The following is a 14,937-nucleotide window of genomic DNA, read 5'->3' on the forward strand; positions in this document are numbered from 1 at the left end:
TACTGCAAATTATAAAAATGGCTTTCATAAAGTAGCAACCACTTAACTTAAAAAAAGGGGGAGGGTTATTTTTTTTTATCTGAGTCAGAATTTTTTTTCGCGCAAATATTCCTTTTTTTCGATTCTGGTGATCAAATACATTTTTTCAATATTTAACACTATAATGTATGGCGAAACTCTTGATTCAGAATATTCTTTTTATCATCTGTATGACCAATTTTTTTTATTATCAAATTGGTGATCGGAATATTTTAATCCCCCCACATCCCCCTTTTGAGTCAAATGGTTGTTTTCTTACCGCAAGAAAAATTGTCAAAAAATTTTGAATTCAGTTCTACGTAATGAACATTTAAATGACATATAGTTTACAAGTGGGAACAAATCTAATGTACAGGTAGCTAAACAAGGTGTATAGATGTGAACAAATGTAATGTAAAACCAGTGTACACTACACTAAACTAATTGTAAACATGTTTACTTTACACGGCGTTTGGTGTGAACACGGCCTAATTGTGAAAATTTTAAAACGCAACGGAGACGCTTTGATGTTATTTCTAGTACTTGAAAATTACATGATAATTAGATTTATTTTTAAATATTTTTGAAATTTCAAAAATTCCTCCTGACAACCGATCAGACAAAAGTTTTAATTTGAATGTATGCAAAAAAATACATTTAATGATGTTCGATTGCTAGTAGATACAGTTGTCTTTTAAAATACAAGTGGCATATAGGGATCGAATTGATGCTATGTGGATACATTATTCGGTTCTGAATAGTTAAATTGGCAACGTGTCAACTTTACAATGGCTTCCATTTATTACGATTGGAAAAAATGAATGGCGTTCTTGGGAGTTAGTTTTGGAAAAGTAACATGCCGACTGAACTAACAGCGTTTCAGTCAATACAATAGCCCACAAAAGTTAAAGTAATATGTGGTTTTGTCGGCGAAAATCCATCAGAAGACATTTGGTGAACACTTTTGATTTGGATTTGAAAAATAGAAATTCCATCTTCAATTTGATAATTCTGAGAAAAAACTTCCCCAACATTAGAATCTTAATTAGCAATTTGTGTCTATGCAATTTGTAAATCAACTCAACCAAAGATACACAAGAACAATTTTAAACGTTCATTATGTGTATAACCTCGTAACCAAACGATTATAATTATTAGCAGTTTTGTTACTTTGTAAATAGTTACCTATGAAGCACTAGTATACTTTAAAGTCACATTAACGTGTACACATTTTTTCTTCAAATTTAATTTGTCAGCTATCTCATATTTGATCAATATATGATCATTTAAATCCTTTGTGTCTTTGTTTAAATACCCCCAAAACTTATACCAAATGTGCAATTTGATAGTTTAAATTTATGTATATCCGTAATGGCGGCAGTAAGTTTTTAACATATTATTGTAATACGATGCAAAGCAGCACTATTTACTTTTGATGTATATTTATTAATATGAAATAGAAACAAACCGTTTACATTTTGCTCATTTTTATTTATAATGGTTTGTTTGGATAATTTACGAAACATTGAAGAAGAAATAAAACCCGGCATATTTGAGACCAGCAGTACTTGACTATTTTCATTTTGAAATATGTTTATGCAAAACAATATCAATACAGACAAAAAAATATGTTTAAATTCATTGATGATAACAATATAAGCGACTACATAATATACTTAATTTTGTTAGACAATTTTACTTATATTTCGATAAAGTCAGTTGTCATCAGTGTATCTTAATGTTGTTGAAAACCATTGAAATATAATAGTTTAACCACGAATCTATAATACTGTGAATTCTAATAAAATTTGTAAGAGTAATCTCTTTTGAAATTGCACGACATAACGCCAGGTAGATTTTCAGAATTCCATAATAAGGGGTATGCAGTGTTTGTGTGGTATTTATCTCTCACTCTCTCTTTCTTTTGTTTACAATTTATCATTGTTTGTCAATAAATAAGCAATATCTCAAGTCGTAAGTTTGTGTATTGATTTACGAGAAGTCTCGTAGGCTGCGTTGTTTATGTAGTTGAACTGTTCTAGCACTAGCCAATCAACACTTTAGTTTGGAGAACGATTCCCGAATGAGGCAAGTGCAATCGACTCCAATCTTAATTGACTAGAATTGTCAGTTTTCCAATCATATTATTAGAGGACGTCATTGTAATGCTATTAAGAACATAAAGTTTTATTGTCAATGAAACAAATGTCCATAAGAGTAAAAATGGCGGGGTGTAACAACTTTTGAAAAAATACGACCTTCAATGAACATAACCAACAATGTATAATAGCATATAACCTGCATCTAAAGCACAACATTGTGCAATACAAAATAAAGGAGATATCACAGGGGCATGATTACCAATGAAACAACATTCCACAAGAGACCAAATGATACATAAATTAATAGATATAAGTCACATTACGGCCTTCAATAATGTGTAAAACCCATATCACCTTGTAAGCTATTACAAAAGGCCTCGAAATGACTAATGTAAAACAATTGAAACTGAAAAAAAAAAATAACGAACTGATTTATGTAAAAAATAATGAAAGCGAAAAATATGATATACAGCAACAAACGTCAACCATAGAGTTACAGGCTTCTATTAAACTTGGGACAGATTCAGAATGTGGCGGGTTATAACTAATTCTGTAGTTAAAACAGAGTGGACATGCCAGTGTACTTTCACATCCTCACAACAAAAAGATTCTAAGTACACATCTGAAAGTACGCACAGTTGCTGACAGCTAGTTCAAAGCCGATGTCAACTAATAAAAACAGTTATGCATCTAAAACTTAATTATCAATCAGTTGTATTCCTGCATCCAATGGATTTAGTTTAAGGACACCATTCACAGTCAGAAAAAAAACACGCTCTTGTGCAATGCCAAGATAAGCTATTCGCTGCTTTAACTTTTCATTGTATTTTAATTGTTTGGTACTCTTTCTGGCAAAATATGTAGTCAACCTTTGTTTATAGCAGGCTTTATAAAGAGGAAAAAACCAACACCAACAATGTACTTGTCATTTTGTTCCTTCGTCAATGATTATAGAGTTAAAATCAGTTCAGCTAACGATGTATTTTGACATTTTAGTAAATAGTGAAAACCTTGAAGAATGTATTATCACATAGAATTTCCCGGCCTTAATTTAAAAGTTTCATAATATCTGAAAATATAAATTTCAAAGAATACGAACGGTATTTTGTTCAAAATAAATGTTTTTTTATAATAAGATGTAAACTAAACACATGCATATTAGGAGTGAACAAATAACAAATCAATACATATTTTTAATTATAGCAACCACCACCCTATGGCCAACCTCCTGGTGAACATGGTCCGCCACCTGCAGGACCATATCCACCTCCACCTGGACATCCACCCGGTGGATATGGTCCACCACCACCAGGAGGATACGGTCCACCACAAGGGGGATATGGACCTCCTCCTCCAGGATATGGACATCCAGGACCCGGATATGGATATGGAGGTAGGTAACATTTTCATTAAAGTTTAGATTTAAGTTTGAATGTTAATTTTAAATCCCGGATCATTCACAATTATTGCGTAAAAACAAATAAAATAAATAAATACTTTTACTTTGAATAGAAATGTAATTCAAAGGCGAAATCTGAAGATTTGATTGGAGATTTTAATCCTCAGGAGAAGCATCTGTACACTAATATTCCAGAGAACGTCTTAGTAATCAACCAATACATACTGTACACCTTGTAGTAAGCTATTACAGTATACTATAGTATATTAATTTTATAACTCAGATCTATTTTATCTTTTTGTTTCAACACAGTTTTTCTACACAACAGTTATTTCCAAACGTTATTTTCTATACTTTATGTATATAAATGTATGATATAATTGGTATTATTTCAGGTCCTCCTCCTATGCAGCAGCAGCAGCAACAACAAACAACAGTAGTGATGGCTGGAGGTCCATCCCATACTGTTATACATCAGGCCAGGAAAGAAAAGTAGGCAATATATAACGGATAGTTCTTTTTTTTGGTGGATTTCCTTAAAGCTTTATATAAGAAAAGTACCGCTTTAGTTTAGTTATTAAATCAATTCTTACTTTCAAACCATTTCAGAAAATTTATTGTTTGATTATAAATAAAATAATTGATATTTCATATCCGGTTGACGTATTCACAAGAACTTAAGTTAACTTACGAAGTAATAGAATTTTAATATTTCACAGCTCATAAATTCAGGACAAGAAAAAACAAGTATGCGATAATTATGTTATATAAGTTCTAGAACATTGTTCGATCTGAATGATCATGAGGTATTAACACACTTTTGTAAGGGTTAAACAAGAAAACGTTATAAAACATTTAATTTAAAGCTTATTAAGATCAATTACGGAAAATTGGAAGATATGGAGTGTCTTTTTTTTATAAATATAGACATCCGACACTGCGTTCTGTCCCTGAACGATGAGGTTGTGTATTTGGGTACTTAAAAATTTAATTGAAGAGTTTTCTATTATAATCAATAAATATCATTTCGATCATTGATTCCTGTATACTGCCAATACTAAAGTCAATGTATAGCAAATGTGAATTCATATACCGAAACATTGTTTTTGCTTCTGTTGTAGATTTTCCGATCAAATCTGTCTGAACTGCGTTATAACATTATTTTTCCCATTTTGGATATTCATCTGGATAATAATGGTAAGAACATTTTTATTTAATAGAGTATAGGCGTACAAGGTAATTCATTGGTGGACTTTTAACACAGGCACTTGTCTCAGGAAAAAATTTCCTATATACTCTGAGACAAATTTCTGTGACCTTTAATAATTTTTTGTAGATAATTAGGTTTCCTGATCGCTATATTCTGTAAGCATAGTACAACAGCTAATAAAATTTGAAAGTAAAAAGTGAAGGTACATAATGTATGTATTTAGAAATGTTTGAATTAAAAATATATATATATGTAGTAATCCAACAATACAAATCCGGAAAAAATAAGCATCTGAGTAAACGATAACCTTACTTGTTCCGAATTTGCATTTTCGAATGCAACACTTGACAAGAGTTCGTAAATTTTCATATATCCAAACAAAAACATTAAAGAGAGAAAAACAAAGAGTTTGTATGATAATTTTATTCATCACTGACAATTTTCAAAATATGAATATTGAAGTACATTAAAAGTAGTTTAATATTTGGCGCATTTTGCACATAATACTGCTTATATATATAGTGTGAAACTTATTTTTATGCAGGCAAGTCTCCGATTTAAAGAAAGTAAACGTGGGCTTTTTCTCTAATTGAATCACAAGAAATTTGATTAAGGAGTTTTAGTTAATTTTTGTTTCACATCGTTTTTAAAAATAGTTTAGTTTTTTTTTGTTTTTTTCAGTGTATTGTTGAGTGAAGTAAACAAAGAAGAGGACCTGACACAACTTTCAATGTTTTATATATGACTGTATTTATTTTACTGTTGACAAATGTTTTATATAGTCAGTGACTATACTTTTAATTGCAATACTCCCCATAGCAAACGCTCATACTATGTCCAACACAGTAACATTTTATATCGTTTACATTTGAACATCATACACTCTCAGTCTGTAAGCCTTGCTCGAGAAAAATAAGCTAGCTTGGCTATATAAATATCTTCATCATCAACGAGGTAGTACGGTAAAATCTATATATCCTTTAAAACTAAAGTTGCATATTTTAATCTTTATCAAGCATAAATTATTTTTTATGTTTCAAATATAAATATCCTATACACATTTGTTTTAGATTTTTTCCTACCCTTTGGGTTTTTAAGACCCCCCTTACTTAGACTTTATATCACTGGGTGTGTATTTTCATAGCAACACCGAGGGTGCAACATTAGGAACAGAATCTGTTTACTCTTTCGGACAAGCTGAGATACCCCAGGTTTTTTGTGAAACTCGTGTTGCTCTGTATTGACATTTGACATCCTGTTGTTAGTTTTTTGGTCTTTTTCTTTTGCAATGGCATTGACGTTGTCAGTTTATTTTTATGCCCCAATTATCGGCATTCTGGTCTGTACGTCCGTCCGTTCGTTCGTCCGTCTATCCCGCTTCAGGTTATAGTTTTTGGTCGAGGTGGTTTTGGATTAAATTTGATTTCAATCAACTTGAAACTTAGTGCACATGTTCCCTATGATATGAGCTTTCTAATTTTAATGCAAAATAAGAGATTTCCCCCTATTTTCACGGTCCATTGAACATATAAAATGATAGTGCAGATTTAGGCATCCGTGTACTAGGGACACATTCTTGTCGAATTATAAGTTTGAATATCCCTTCGGTAACCCTGTTGTTTGGGACAAGGTTTTTGGTAATTTAGTTTTCTAGTAATCAACTTGCCCTCTTTCTAATACTCGTTCATTTGAAATCCAAAAGAATCACAATAGAAAAAAAACAATAACATTACCGTACAGTTATAATCCCTGATGTCAGTAATGGTCCTAAATACTGCCGATCCTGATGTCTTTTATTTACTATCATTACACTTAATCCGTTGAACGGATACTGATTGACATTTAAGTCTTGGAAAACATTTTTTATTTATTAGCTGTAATTGGTTTTATGCTAGGTTTTAGAATCTGTGAAATGCTTACATCAACGTTGTAGTATCTGGTGGCTATTTGTCTCATTGAATATCAAAACATGTTTTTATGTTGACAGGTTTATATACATTTCAAAACATTTACAATTTCACACTTTTTCACACACAAAAAAACATCGTCTCATCACTAATATAAATATACATGTACTGCGTTTACTCTAATATATCTTCACACGTACTATAAACTTGTAGGTCTCTTCTTGACAAACTTATTTCTTCATACGTATGTGGTGGATCTAATTCTAAATATTGCCTTTCTATGCTCGAGTCACTGCCACTTTTACTGCTATCGTGGTCTAATTCTAAATATTGCCTTTCTATGCTTGAGTCACTGCCACTTTTACTGCTATCGTGTTCTGGTGTTAAATAGTCTTCTGTCTCTACTTCGAAGGGAATGAATTGGATTTCCTCATATTCTGGATTTTCAATGTTTCGCTGAGGTAAGTCTGATACATCAGAAGACCTGTATGCAATTGATATCAGTTTATAAAGTTGCTATTTAGCAACACTATTAATGTATATAAAAAAAAAACTGTTAACATTAGAGCTTTTTAGAAGTGAAAACTGCAATTCAAACATATTTGGATGATTCAATAATAAAAAAAAACAAGAATCCGACACCGGTGTCAACTTAATGTTCATTTCTTAAACTGGACTCTAATAAAACATCAATTCAATTTGCAAAACCAAAATGACGAATGTTTTTTGTTTCCTCTCATCGAAATCCATAGCTAAATGAGGCTTTTAAAAAAACACTTGCTATTGTTGATTTTTAGGCATAACTGTATTGGTACGTATGATTAAAATTGAAACTAAAAATCCTATCGAACTTGAAAAGTAAGATACACAAGATAATGTACATTATAGATTTACTACTTGATTTCTACAAAGAAAGTATTAGCAGATTTGTCTTATTATAATTTTAAGTCTTTTCTATTACTTTTCACGTTCTTGATAATTTAATGCTACCAATGGCACCACTGGTTGTTGATCTTCGAATAAAGAAAAACCATATATGTTGGCGCTAATTTATAAAGTGTTATATCTACATATGAAAGAATTATATAGTAATAACGGGCAATTTGAGAATCTTATGATAGCAGGGTATATTAACTTCCATACCATTTTAAGATAATGTTGTGGCTCACCTGCTTCTGAAATATAGTCCATAAACAGAAAAAGTGCAAAATCAAAACTCTGCTTTTGGCTGTATTAAATTTACCATGAAATAATATACATCATATATCATTAAAAAGATGTTGTATGATTGCCAATAAGACAATTCTCCAAACAAAAAAGGCAATATCAATGATACAAAAATTAAAAACACTAGAAATTGTCAAAATAGATAAATAACCCCAGTGTCAAATACTCAAATTGGATAAACTCATACGTTGTAATTATGATATATTTTGTCAGCTAAATATTGATATAACTGATAACGATCAAAATAAAACAAAACAAACCAACGATGCTTAAATAAATTTTCTGATTTACTTATGTGCAAATTTTCAAACGTGGAAAATATTTGAATGCCTTCGCTTTCTACCCATCAGTCGTAGTGCCAAGTTTCTACTTATTGGAGGAACACGTAAATAATAAGTTTTTCAAAATATCATCATGAGTTTTTTTATCTTAATAATTATTATAATCCTTTTTTTGTTTTACTGTTCAAATTAAACCACATAAGACGGATTTCTGAGATTTTGTTTTTGTGCACATGTTTCCACACTTTTAACCGAGTTAACTTGATTTATTTGGAAGTTCCTGGCCGGCGGAATCGCCCATCAATCCAAATAAAATATAGTTTTCTGGTTTCGTTATATATATGAGCACGATATATTTGGAAAACTTTTTTAATCAGATTGGATCGTCGATGACAGAGATTTTGTCAATATTTGTTATTCAACTTGAAATATAGCGTTTTATCATCACATCATTTATTTTTGTCCATATCTATAAAGTTTATATATTAGTTGAAGTGGTCTACTATGATCTTAATATAAATTTGTAAGGATTGTTTTATGTATATATGCTTATGCTAATGAGTGTATTCGTGTATATTGTTTTGATAATTGTTTAAAAAACCGGTGTCCTTCAAGCTGTCAAGGTTAAGATGAATGTATTGATTGTTGATTTTATCCTAAATATTTAGGTGACAGAAGGTAATACTATGTGTTTTATGTTAAAAATGTATTGATATAGATGCCTTATTTTTCGAAAATAAGACCACTTCATCTAATATATAAACTCTATTAATATGGACAAAAAGAGATATAACTAATTACAAGACAAATATACCAATTGTTGAGTGTGGGTTATAACTGTATACAAATGGCTTTGTGCCAGAAATCTACTAACACTTATGCAGATCATATACTAATGTGTGGGATGTCCCGTAAACAGACCGATAAAAGGTTGCCAAAATTTTTGAAGAAGCCCTAACAAAAAGGGATAAACATTTAACTGTTAATCTACAAACATACGTTGTATATTTGTAATTTAATATAATAGTGTAAAAACAATATATGTTACCTGTTCTCTTGTGGACCTGATTAATTCGAATTTGGTTTTTTATGAAGACTGTCATCACAATAAAAAGAATAACGAGAACAACACCGCAAATCATAATGTAAATCTGGTCATTGGTCAGCATTCCTTGAATTAAAAAGAGAATAAGGTGATATCATGTCCTCCGGAAAAGTAAACAGATTCGTCATCACATGTTTACATCCGTGGTTTAATAGCTCCATACATAGTATTTTTACGTGAAAATTATAATTAACAAATTCTGATTTCAATAGCAAAATGTTCAATAACAAAAATACCTAAAACTAAACTCAGAGGAAATTAAAAACGCAAATTCCCTAATCAAATGTCAAAATCAAATGCTCAAAAACATTAAACGGAATTTAAATTTTCAGAAATAAAAAAAATATTAGTAATATAAAGAAACAAATAAATGATATAAACCAAAACTATTTACAAGAGTTTAAAAAAAAACCTTCCAAATAAAACGATACAAAAGAATTAATAAAACCAACCTAAAATTCAGCATTAAATACTCATGTTATGAAAGGAAATACATATTATGATGCAAACAGACAACTTGTACATTGTAGAAGAAATCAATCGAGTGAGTATCTAATCATACTACATTGTATATACCAGTTAATGTGTGTGTAGGTTCGTCTGTATATCCAGCAGGTTTTAATGAACTTGTGTTTCTCTTTGATAAGGTTGACGTCTGAATTATTTTTGTGATGGTGTTACCGTCTTTAATTAAACCTACTAACAGACGTTTGTCTATTAGAACATCCATATATCCGTACTCATTTGTAACTACACAACTAAACTGACTATCATATAATATTGGTTCTTCTAGTAAAAGATTGCTGGAAAATCCATCAAATTGCACTTCTGTTTCAGATATTTTAAGAGCAATGCTTGTCCTCATTAAGGAACTTCTATTAAGATGGAGGCGTTTGTCGTTTTCAAGCCAAATTATGGAAATGGGTTTTGGCACTGAATAAAACTTAACACTCAGCAATAAACTGTCGTCTCTCTGAAGGTCTACATTCTGAGATGAAAGAATAGGAGATCCTGAAGCAAAGAATAACAGAAATCTATTACAAACAGTGAGGGCATTCAATATTCTTGAAGATTAGTTTATATACTTTTTAAAATAAAACCCATACCTTATAATTGAACCATGATTGCAGATAATATCATTTATAGTATATTGGGGAAACTTATTTCCATAGATTGGTGATTTCTTAGTAATGTGAACTTCAGATAATATTATTAAAAATTTCAGAGATATACATTTTTACATTCAAGACACCATTGTCACTTTTTAAATTAGTGCGTCGACATTGTTAACTTTTTATCAATGTATTGGAATTATCTTAATTGTTTAATGTTCGAACTGACTTTGATATATCAGCTTCATATTTGGAACATTGACTTTGTAAAAATAAAAAAAATCGTTAATTGTTTGTTTAAATTTAACCCATTTGATTCAATAACATGTATTGCCAGCTGGACCGTATGCGTATACTCATACGGTCCGACCGTACGCGTATGGTCGGACCGTACAAGTATACGTATACGGTCCGGACTGTACGCGTACGGTCCAAATACTCATATGGTCTGGAACATATGCATATTCAAACTTTACACAACCAACTGACAAAAATTAATACTGACTGAACTTCTGATATTCTGATATACAGTTTCCATAATGAATGCTTTAATTAAATTCCATTATATAATCAATGTTTTTTTTATGTATGCAGGGACATCTTAATTCTCTATTTGACAAACTGTTAGAAACAACTTTATAAAAATTATTATTCTACAAAACAACCATACCAGCTTTTTATATAAGAAGTATACACACATTTTGGATAACATCGTTGATTTTGTTTAGATATACAAGTATACAATGTACGTGAACGTACATGTTTTCTAACTACAACAGTTAAAAAAACATTTGTACATCCCTTTAAATAGAAAAAAAGTATACAAAAAACAAGAACTCCAATCCAAAGTGTAAAAGGGGAAATCCATAAAAAACTGAGACAAAAAATGCTATCATTAAAATTATAGACGAAATGAAAATGAACTGCCATTTTCTGGACTTGGCACAATGGCATTTGTCACAGAAAATAGTGGATTATACTTGTTGCTAACTAAACCTCGCATATTTGTGACACTTGGTTGTAAGTCCGTCATTTTGACAGATTTTGGTGAGCAACCGAAACAGACATAATAGGTCAATGTGAGAGTAAATGAGATTCATCAGCAAAAACTGTGTATACATACACCACATACAAAATATACAACAATCCAAACACATATGCATACAAAAAAATCTAACAAAGACCCAAACAAAAAAATGTGTTAAAGAAGGAAGTATAAACGTTGACAAAGAATGTGACGTTAATTAACAAAACGTTTTTGTAGTTGATAGGTGGTTAACAAAAATGTCAATAAAAAAAAGTCCTACAATTTTTTTACCATAAACTCCAACTGTTGCTGGGTATGTTGAGGAATAGATTTTAATTCCTGAACTCCAGGTACAGGTATAGTCCCCAATGTCTTGAAAATCACAGAAGTTTATTGTCAACGTTGATTTGTTTCCCAGTGTTATTCCAGTTCGTTCTTCTAGTTTGTTGCCTTTAATCGAATGTAGCCACATACTTGTCCAATTGGAAGAAGCATTAAGATTTAAAAAGCACTGCAGTTCTATCGTAGACGAAACATTACAGTTGATATTTAATGGACGGATGCTGACAATCAGAGCTAAAATAATATCATTAGATGTGGTGTTGATAATAATAAAGGCAAAAGTATTATTTTGACAAATGCATGAAAACTTTTAAAATTTCTATTTTTTTATCTTGCAAAGCCATTTCTTTTCACGAAAGACCGAAGAAAGGAATTGATTAAAAGATGTTTTCTTTGATTTACAAAAACCTTTAAATATCAAACACTGAAAGATCTACAGAACAAAACGCAATTCTCTGTAATGCCAAACTAGAATTATTATATCATTCTTACCTGATATAAGTAATCTTTTGATGTTAACCCAGTCTATGCATGGAAATCAATTATTATAGATAAAAAAAAGAAACTCGACTTACAGACAAGGTTTATTTTGATATCCAAACTACCATATGGATTTCTTGCTCTAATCTCATACATCCCAAACTGACTTTCCTTTTGGAGCATAACTGTTGATGAAATTGCAAAAACATCTGGTCTGATTTCGGTAACTTTTATGCTGGCAAGCTTTCCACCATTATTTCTTGTCCAAGCGCATTTAGGTCTAGGAAAGCTTTGAATCATTATCTCTACAGGAGTAGGATGATTGATAACGGCTTCAAAAGATTGAGGGTGGCTTTCAAAATCTTGTAGATAAGGTTTATCTGTAAGTGTTTAAAAAGAGATACATTCTAACTTTGATGGACAATCTATATGGGAGATAATTTACACACAAGAGGTATTATAAGTAGGTAATATTTGCTAATCATGTCAAACAAATTTATTTTTTATTTGTAAATAAGGCTATCAAGGCAATTAAAACATGAAAATATAAGAAAAAGAACAAATTAATGATCCAAAAGAAACACAAAAACAGACGTGAAAGGACAGATTATCCTCGTACCTTTGATAACTATTTTACCATATCAAAAGGTAAAAGAAAAAAAAAATATCCACAAAAAATTCTACACAAAAAAAACCTATCAAATGAGTTCAATGAACACAAGCAAAAATAGTAAACTCTTGTTATCTTGCATGGTACAAATGTAGTTGTCTCTTGCTTCTTATTTGATACGAGTATCTGATAAAAAAGAATCGTAGCTTTATATTCGGCTTTTGATGAATTTCAATATCAGACAAAGCGTGACCAAAGACATGATATTTCATTAAGACCACATATTTTCACAAGTCGTCTTGCTACAATAATCCCTTCGTCAGACACCTGTATCTTATATCTGAATATTTAAAAAAAAACCAAATAAACATATTTTTTTATTTTCCTTTAACAGAACATATTAGAGGGCATGCACCAAACATTCAAAATGGCTTTACATATGACCATTTGTTTATGACTATAACAATGTTCGATCTTAGAAAAGAGTCATTTAACACTTCAATTAGTCGAGAGTTTTTGTTAGAGTGTATTGGCATATTTTGTGACTCTAAGATAAAGATCAGCAATAAAACCAACGTACTTTAACATGAGTAACTTGGCGGATGCCATTATATGCTTGGAAAACTAGGTAATCATCGGAACCCTGATTTACAAAAAACGTTGCCCTTATGATATCTCTCACACTTTTTGACGAGTTTTTGTCATGCGTCAATTTCAGCTTCTTGCTTAAGACACGGATGCGTTCTATGTACGACTTTAGGGTCTTCATTCAGAAACAAAGAGTTGAAAGTTTTGAAATAATATAAAAAAGAAGATGTGGTATGATTGCCAATGAGACAATTATCCACTATCCACAAAAGCCCAAAATGACACAAATATTAACAATTATAGGTCACCGTACGGCCTTCAACAATGAGCACAGCCCATACCGCATATAGTCAGCTATAAAAGGCCCCGATAAGACAATGTAAAACAATTCAAAGGAGAAAACTAACAGCCTTATTTATTTAAAAAAATGAAGTTTTTTTTTTAATTGATATGGGATATTGCCTTATAATGAAAACTAGTTCAATGTAAATACAGGACTTTATATGTGCTATGAGATCAGATGAGACAACTCTCCATACATGTCACAATGTGTACAAAGTAAATTTAATATTTCAAAGTACAGATAGGTTTTCAGGAAGTTATCTTCTAATTATTTCTATCGATTGTAAAGATTAAGTCTTTAGTTACTGTACCTAAACATTACATTTGCAAACAAACGCATGGAAAATAATTTTCTAAATAATGTTAATAGGAGAAAAGGTACAAAGCCATTCTGCCTTAAAACGAATCTGTTGAAATTTTGTAACTATGCCAAGTTTATAATATAGATTATTTGTATCTTTTGTATACAACCTATTTCCATCAAACTTGAATATATCTTACATCTCACTGTGATGTTAATGTTTGCTTGGCCGGCTCCAACTCGATTAGTTGCTCGGCAACTGTATTCTCCAAATTGATTCCTGTTTAACTTTTCGATATATAGTGCATCACTGTCCTCCTCTTGAAGTATATTTCCTTCAAATAACCATTGTATGTTTACAGGGTATGTGTTTGTTTTAGTAACACAAAATAAAGTAAGCCTCGACTGTTCCTCTAACACCGACGAAGGTTCGGCTCTCATATGTACCAGAGGCAACACTGACATCAAGAGAAAAAAAAACAATTGTATTGATAGATATGTAATGCTTGCAAGGCAAAAATCTTTATAAAAATAGATGCACCATAATTCTAGTCTATAATCTACATGCATACGTGAATACCACTCAACAAAAGCTGCTGACATTTGGACAACATATTAGATTTAAAAAAGGGGGTCTAGTATGACAAAAGCTTTTTACACAAGTAATTAGTACTTGTTCATCTATATTTACAAAAAAAAATTCTTATTTTGTAAGACTTTGAATTTCGCACATTTGTAGTGACGTTCTTCTAAACCCCTGCCTAATAAGGGAACATTGGTAGCGGGATAATTTTACCTTCCCAATGATCAATTTCTCATTTCTCAGCAGTAACAGACCATATGTTTCGTCTTATGGTGTTGACATATCTCAAATATGGACATACAC

General features: G+C 31.0%; 2 protein-coding genes across 2 annotated transcripts; one reads left to right on the forward strand and one right to left on the reverse strand.

The window, feature by feature from the left end:
* Positions 1-685: 685 nt before the first annotated feature.
* On the forward strand, positions 686-5,789 carry LOC134709514 (postacrosomal sheath WW domain-binding protein-like). Its single transcript, XM_063569675.1, has 5 exons — positions 686-1,398; positions 3,324-3,513; positions 3,915-4,011; positions 4,641-4,716; positions 5,411-5,789. Exons 1-5 carry the CDS (start codon positions 1,390-1,392, stop codon positions 5,423-5,425), a joined length of 387 nt encoding a protein of 128 aa, XP_063425745.1. The 5' UTR covers positions 686-1,389; the 3' UTR covers positions 5,426-5,789.
* Positions 5,790-6,717: 928 nt separating this feature from the next.
* On the reverse strand, positions 6,718-14,492 carry LOC134710859 (B-cell receptor CD22-like). Its single transcript, XM_063571269.1, has 7 exons — positions 14,252-14,492; positions 12,306-12,590; positions 11,680-11,964; positions 9,826-10,260; positions 9,193-9,315; positions 7,598-7,649; positions 6,718-7,120 (listed from the first exon to the last, which is right to left on the reverse strand). The coding sequence occupies exons 1-7, from the start codon at positions 14,490-14,492 to the stop codon at positions 6,811-6,813; spliced, it is 1,731 nt and encodes a 576-aa protein (XP_063427339.1). The 3' UTR covers positions 6,718-6,810.
* Between the last annotated feature and the right edge of the window lie 445 nt (positions 14,493-14,937).

The sequence above is a fragment of the Mytilus trossulus genome, chromosome 3 (assembly GCF_036588685.1).
Source record: "Mytilus trossulus isolate FHL-02 chromosome 3, PNRI_Mtr1.1.1.hap1, whole genome shotgun sequence".
NCBI lineage: Eukaryota > Metazoa > Mollusca > Bivalvia > Mytilida > Mytilidae > Mytilus > Mytilus trossulus.